The sequence below is a fragment of the Montipora capricornis genome, chromosome 6 (genome assembly GCF_036669925.1).
Source record: "Montipora capricornis isolate CH-2021 chromosome 6, ASM3666992v2, whole genome shotgun sequence".
Classification (NCBI taxonomy): domain Eukaryota; kingdom Metazoa; phylum Cnidaria; class Anthozoa; order Scleractinia; family Acroporidae; genus Montipora; species Montipora capricornis.
Window position 1 is genome coordinate 62,875,941 of NC_090888.1, and position 7,500 is coordinate 62,883,440.

Consider the following 7,500-nt stretch of genomic DNA (forward strand, 5'->3'; position numbering starts at 1 on the left):
GCAAACACTACAGGGTCCAATATTTCAAGCAATCAAAATTAATGCTCCTTGGCAGAAAACTTTTCCAAGAGAGCATGTGTGATACAGTAACTGTTGCAACTCTCTGAAGCTTAAGAAAGTGGAATAAGTGACAGATGGCTTTTTGAAAGACTTTTTTCTTCAATCTTCAACCCACCCTGCCTGCAGAGCTTGGGTTGGTGTGACTTTTATCAGGGTTCGTGCTACTCCTTGAAGTCCTTGAAAAGCCCTGGAATTTAATTTTGGACTGCAAGGGTGCTTGAAAAGCCCTTGAAAAAAGGGATTTTGTGGAAAACTGCTGGAACACTCCTTAAAGTTTTTCTTGGGTGAAAATTGTTGAGATTGCATCATGCTAAGTTAAAGAGACATTTCAAAAATTGAGCCCAAAATTGACTATCAGGAAAACATTAAAACCAAAAATTAAAATGCCTTTGCGTGCACTAATAACTTGCAGGATGTGGTAAGGAATGTCAAGGTAGACTTTTTTAGCAATGAAAACAATGAACTATGTATGGCATAGCAGTTTTCTTATTAAGACTCCTTGAAAACTCAATTCTCTCTTCTTGAAAACTCCTTGAATACTCCTGGAATTTTATAGGCAAAATCGAGCATGAACCCTGTTAAAAGACTTGACCCGATTTCTGCAGAGCTTCTCTTGCTCACCCTCTGGAGGGCGTCTGCTCACAGGGTGTCTTCAACCAGCCAGAGGCAAATAAACTTAAATCACAAATTCCTCTGTTAAAATCTTTTGCCATGTGGAAGCACTGAGAGATATTCAATGACATGTAAAAACATGAATGAAGGCTTTATAGATTCTAATTCCCCACCTCAGGTAGACTTAAATTGTAAAATTTTCAACCAGTGTGAATTGGGGAGTTTACATGTACTTGGGGTATTTTATATGTATTTTGAAATTGGATAGAGTGATATCAAAGTTTTAACAGGTACATACATGTACATGCAAGGGTCTAAGAAAATATTTTAAAGCCCATTGTCTTTGACCTTGATTTTGTACTTGCTTGTATAAACATTATATAGAATCAACATCCTGTTTCTCATTGTTTCAGAAAAGATGTTCTTCTGCCTCCTCCTTTGTTGTGTGAAGAGATTGTAGAAGACATGCTAGTTGACACGGTTAGATCTTCTCGTAAATTTAAAGGGTTCGTTTAGTCGGTTGACACTATGTTTCCAAGTGAACAATAATTTTTTTTGAGAAAGATGTTGCAGCTCATCTCTGGGTATATACCTCATGCTAGCCCACGTATATACCGGTAGTTTCAGCTGTTCGTAGCTACTCACATTTGGAAGTGTGCTGTTTATTCCAAAGTTGTACAGTCATATCATGGTGATACAGTGCCCGGTGTTTTCCTTGTCATAATGAAATGATGTGATAAGTGTAGGAAATCGTATGAAAGCAAGTGCATTTCATGATTAGTGGGCACAAGTGATGTTACTGGGTGACAAGCAATTTCATACAATTTTTATTCATTATACTCAACAAAATCACTCCATCGCTTTACTTCCACAGCAACTTAAGTATTACACTCTATAACCTCTTTTTGCACTCCATAACCCATTATGCATTTGTCATTGACCAATCTGGAACACAATACATGTATTTTGTTGAGAAAATAACACTATGTAACAGAGGGCTGAAAATAATTATTTAGACCCTGGAAAACATGAGGAAGTGGTGCTGAAATGAATTGAGTTACTGAGAAGTGAAAGACAAAATGGAAGACAACTAAAGGAAAAGTAATTTATCATCAACTTTTATCGTTTACAATTCAGGTCATGTGGTTTAGCAGTGGTGGAACCAAATCTGTTTTGCACAATGATGATGTGGATAATATTAACTGCTTGTTTAGTGGAACCAAAGAACTTTTGTTCATAGACTACAAAAAATACAAAGGAAAGGTATCAATACAAAATGTTGTGTGGCTACATAGCTTATGTAACAAATCTTTTTTGGCAAAAGGGTCCCTGCACACCAAAATAGCAGTTTTCAGGTTACTGAACTAAGGGAGGATTCTACAATGTTTCCTACAGCTTTTCTCGCAATGTTTTTTCTTATTACAGGGTGTTTTATACTTCTACGTTTAGCTAAAGGCAACTTTTTGCACAACGTATGTCTCACAGATCAAGATCATCTCATGTCGATTCTTGAAAAGTGGTCTTTCAGTTCTTCCATGGCTCTTTCGTCCAAGAATAATCGAAGGCCGCATGGCAGCCCGGTGGCTCAGTTGGTTGAGCACCGGGCTGCCATGCGGGAGGTCGTGAGTTCGACTCCGGCCGGATTAACACTCAGGGTCTTTAAATAACTGAGTGGAAAGTGCTGCCTTTGTAATTACGTCCACAAATGGTTAGACTTTCAAGTCTTTTCGGATAAGGACTATAAACCTTAGGCCCGGTCTCACAAATAACTTCCATGTTCATTAGTTCTCTGTGGGACCTTAAAGAACCCACACACTATTCGAGAAGAGTAGGGGATGAAGTTCATGGTGTTGTGGCTGTCCTCTTTGATTATATGGGTGGGTATAGCAGGTCCCCATCACCTGAATAGCTGTCAAAACTTCAACCTGCTCAAACAAATAAATAAAAAAAAACAAACATGGAAAGGCCCATCAATGCCTATTAGACACTCAGTTGTGGGAAGTCCTTCTATTACATGTTTTTCTTTCAGAACAAAATTTTCGCTCTGTAGAAGGTTTCTTAAAATCAAAAATGATTTTTGCATATCATCATTGCATTAATTAAAGCAAACCTTCGCCAAGTGGAGCACCATATTCATAGGAACCTATGAGTTGCTTTTCTCATGGCCATCATAGCTAGCGGTATTGCTTGTGGCCATGTACGCACGATGAAGTTGTTCAATAATTAATAATAATTATCCTAATAATAATAATTATAATAATCAATATGCCGAACATATAGTGGCCATTTAGAGTGTACATCTTTGATATTAGACATCCATTTTAAGGTCAATTGGCACCTATCAAAACAAGGTATCTGTTGACCAGTATCATGTGACCATATCGTGGGCTCAAGTTTAGAGCGCATGAGATCAGCTGTACCCAGGTACTGGGTTTTGATTGGATTGCAGGCTTAAGCCAGGTTAACTGATTTTAAGAATAAATAACCTAGGAGTTTTGCTTTTAGGCTTGGCTAAATCTATTATTAGCATTTAATTAACTCGAGAGCGACTGTGCTTGAGCTTTCATTTTGACTCACAGAGTCACAGAATGGCACCTTTTATCGAGTAAACAAACTGTAAATTTGCAAAGCAATGTTATTTTTTGTAGGTCCCAATTGATTTCCCTTCTGGAGGATACTCTGGAGTGGATGTTGATAGGTGGGAAAAATGTGATACTTATTTGTGTTACTGTACTTAAGAGGCTAAATGTCTTCACCCCTTGGGAATAACCTTGAACTAACAGCAGGTAGCAGGTTCTGTTTGTGATAAAACCACGCAACTCACAGGAGGGAGGGAAATTGACAAAATTGTTTGTGTCTAGCGAAGAGGTTGAAACTGAAACCATTGGACTTGCTGTTACTTTAAGTGCAAGAAAGCTTCCCTGGCCTGAAAAGTGACGTCGAACACAACACTTTTCAAGAATTTGAACTATTAACAAGTGAAAGTGGGCGGGGCAGTGACTCAGTAATTCGTGCCCATTCCACAGATTGGTGGTTTTCATAGTAGCTTAATCAATAAAGGATTCAATTTGGTTGAGTGGCAAAATTTTAGAGACTTTTGCAAGACATAATCGTTCATGTTTACCATCCCACCAAGCAGCAATGCCACTTCTTTTGAAACTATCCCCTTCAATAAAGCTGATAACCATTCACAGCCCAATATCATACTTTTCGATTCATGCTAAATGGAGCGAGCCATTAACCTGACAGTATAAAACAGGCCACCTTTATTAAAGGACAGTGCCTACTATTGTTATTACACATACATTCTGCACTGATGATCTCGAGATACTTGGGTTTCTTATGGGTGGTGCTTACTAATACAGGGCTATTTTTGCGCTGTTTAAAACTATGCGGAGAAAGCATAACTTTGCAAGTGCTCTTGGTACATTAAAAAAGATAATTGGGGGTAACCTTGTATTTTCATTATTAAGCTTTAGTTTGGAAAAGAATGCCATGCATTGCTTTGTATTTTAAAGATTTTTACAATTATTGTTGATTAATTTTATTATCTTTGAGAAATGCGTGGTTACCCACAATTTTTTTTTTGGATTTCAGTAATATGTAATACAATACAATACATACTTAATTGACCGCTCCCAACAGGGGCTTTTCAGGGCCAATGAAACACAACGAAGCAACAGAACAGAACAACAACAACAACTGTTAAGAATCCTAACTGGCCGGAGGCAAACCAGTTGGCTATTTACACTTGTCAATAACACTTGTCATAAACCACACAAGAACACCCTTGAATTTATTGTAGGCACCGTCCTTGACATGCAGTTGGTAACTAAACCAAGGCTCTTTTCTAAATATCATGGCATATGCTTTTCCCTCATTTCAAAGTGTTGTTTTGTTGTCTTTCAGTGTTGATTTTGTCAAATATCCAAGTTTGAAAGATGTTGAATACTATAATGTCTCAATGGAACCAGGCGACTGTTTATTTATACCTTACAAGTGGTATGTTTTTGCAATCTTAATTAAAGCTTAAATGTTGTTGTATTTTTTTTTGTAACTGGTTTCATTTGACTTTCAAGCAAACAGATAGAAATAATTTACATTTAGTGTATGGCAAGCAATTCTTGCTTAATGGAGCAATCTGATTGGTTGGTTTTTGGTTGGGATTTTTCTCTACAGACCATTACCATGGAAACGACTCGTTTCTATTCTTTTTTCTCTCTCCCGGGAAATAGTATGGTGGCACAACGAATTAACAATAGGTGCAACTTAACAAAATCTTTCTCTTATTTTCCAGTAATAATATTTTTGGATTTATTGTATTTCACCAGGTTTCACCAAGTCAGGTCATATGATCGCAACATAGCTGTTAATGTTTGGTGGAGGCACAAAACTGACTTTATTCCCCAGGATTGTGATATGGAACCAAATCAAACTTTGGACAAGTTTAACTTCTCTTCCCTTCAAGAGGAAGGAAATAATCAGGGAACCCCTGACTTCCTGTGAGTTGAAAAAAGAAAATATATCATCTTCGTCATCATCATCATTTATCCATTCATTCATACACTTTATTTCAAGTCAAATTATCAGAGTAGCTCTAATATTGCGCTAATATCTTTGAGAAAGAAAAATTAATACGTAGTTAGAAGTCTAAGATACTTTAAAAGTTTATCTTTTGTATGGCTATCTTAAATATTGCAGCTTGGTATCAGATACAATCGAGTCCATAATTAGAGTTTATTAAGTGGAATGCCGAAGGCATCCACGTCTTAAAACCGGGCTGGTGTCTTTTTTTTGTTGGTAGTCACAATTGTGCATACCCCACGGATATTGAATTAATCTCCGATCGGGTGGACTGACTTATATTCCCTCCGGTATTTCCAAACTTCCCTGCCCCGAGGAGAACTCCTATTTTTCCCAAGCCATCACGATTCTTCTCTGCTAGCGCGTTAGACCACTCGGCCACCGTGACACACTTCCGTTAGAATGGTGAAAGCAAACATTTATAGTAGAATCTTTCCGCCCGCCATGATTGTTTCAGTATTAAACTATTCGATAAAGTGAATAGATGCTTTTTCTTTGAAAAAGGCAAGCTTTAAAGGTAAGGAGAAATTTCTACGTTATTTCTAGATCTTGCTTCGTACTTGTGTGTTCCACTGTGAACATTATTATTTTGCATAGAACGAATACTTCATTAGAAGCATTTTGCATAGAACGAATACGTACTCCAATATTTCTTGGGAATCAATTTGTTCGCCGTTTTGACGTAGAAAGAAAATAAGGAAATAGCTTTCAACGGCCAAACAAGATAAAAAATGAAATCAAGATTAAATAAAACGAATTAGCTTTCGCCGTCACGGGGACTTCGCAGCCGTCCCCCATCCAAGTACTAAGGAGCTTAACTTCAGCTGACACTTGGACTAGCATCAACAATTGTGATCTTTATGTTAAATTCGCACATAGATCTTGTCGAACTTTATAACACTTGAAAGAAAAAAAAACACACTAACAAAAACCAGGTATTATGCCGTCATTCTGTCACAGATGCATCCTTTGTTTCGTGAGTTGTCAGTAAACACGCAAGGTATAACTTGATCACAGGCGGCCGCTAAAATCGATCTCACTTTCGATTTTGCGATTTTACTTGTATGACCAAAAGTGCGATAGAAAAATTGAACTCTGATGGAACGTAACAAAAATCTCCCGAAATGTTTTTCGCTGATGGCAAATTGTTTTATTCTCGATCGACACTTCCTAAAAGTTCCTTCTGCTCTCCTTAAAAACTACATATTAATATTTATTTACTTTTTCGTCAATATTTGTTTTGCATAAAGCAGGCTAGCAAAATCTGTACCTTGCTTTGTTCGCATTTTTGAGCGTTAAAATAGAATTTTTGAGCGTATGTTTCTGACAGCAAAAGTTGCATATTTTGACGTCCCCCATCCAGATACTAACCCCGCTGGTAAGGGAAAAAATTTAGTAACATTGGTCTTGGAAAGGTGTTAGAAGCTCAGAGTACACGCTTAAGCTTGTGGTGAGAAAGAAGTTGTAAATGATCAACATGTCAGCTTTGAAGCCAAATGTTTCTCGATTTCCTGTTATTTTCTTCAATCGTTCTGGGCTTAGTATTTTACTGAACCCCACATGTCTTCTTAGAGGGTATATAGCAAAGATGTCTACCATGGCACCGTAATGATTTACGATACCAAACAATGTCGTCGTGTACTATTAGAGCTACATATTGTGCAAGGACTTGAATCTCCTGGGAAAATCCAGACTAAAAATCCCGTATCCCCACAGTTTTTTTACCTAATTATCCCGTATGCTGATCGCTTCTCGGGCTTTTGGCTAAGATTAGTTTCTTGGCCAAGGGCTACGGTCAAGTACTATTGTACAACGTACGGTACTTTTTCAGTGCCGTAAGGGGCAGGCATAGAACAGTTTCGGCTGTTTGTCTGTTCTCTCGAGAAACGATGACGAGGCCTAGGGTTTTTTGGGTTTTTTGTTCAGCTCGAGTGTAGAATCAGGACGAACTGTTGTAGTTTCTGATAACTATTTACTACTTGTAGCTTTGTTGAGTTTTGAATCGATGATAGAGAGAGTTTTGGCGATCTCAATCCGGACTGGACTATTGGATTTAATGATTTTTCTTAACGAGATTTCAAGTTATTGTGGAACGTTTGGTACCAAGTTACTGAAATCAAGATTGTGGACTTGTAAAATTAGAACTTTGGACTGGACTATAGAACACGCAATTACGGAATTTTTGAGCATTGAGAGAAATAGAGCACGGATGTTGTCTTCTTGTCTTCGCCACGGCAAATTTAT

General features: G+C 37.7%; 1 protein-coding gene across 1 annotated transcript in view; it reads left to right on the forward strand.

Annotated features, from left to right (window-relative positions):
• LOC138052828 (tRNA wybutosine-synthesizing protein 5-like) overlaps positions 1–7,500 on the forward strand; it is a 17,818-nt gene that overhangs the window by 1,581 nt on the left and 8,737 nt on the right. The window contains exons 2-6 of the mRNA XM_068899413.1: positions 1,086–1,152; positions 1,810–1,935; positions 3,321–3,370; positions 4,582–4,674; positions 5,004–5,174. Coding sequence (XP_068755514.1) covers positions 1,086–1,152; positions 1,810–1,935; positions 3,321–3,370; positions 4,582–4,674; positions 5,004–5,174 — 507 coding nt within the window. The remainder of the gene's footprint in view (positions 1–1,085; positions 1,153–1,809; positions 1,936–3,320; positions 3,371–4,581; positions 4,675–5,003; positions 5,175–7,500) is intronic.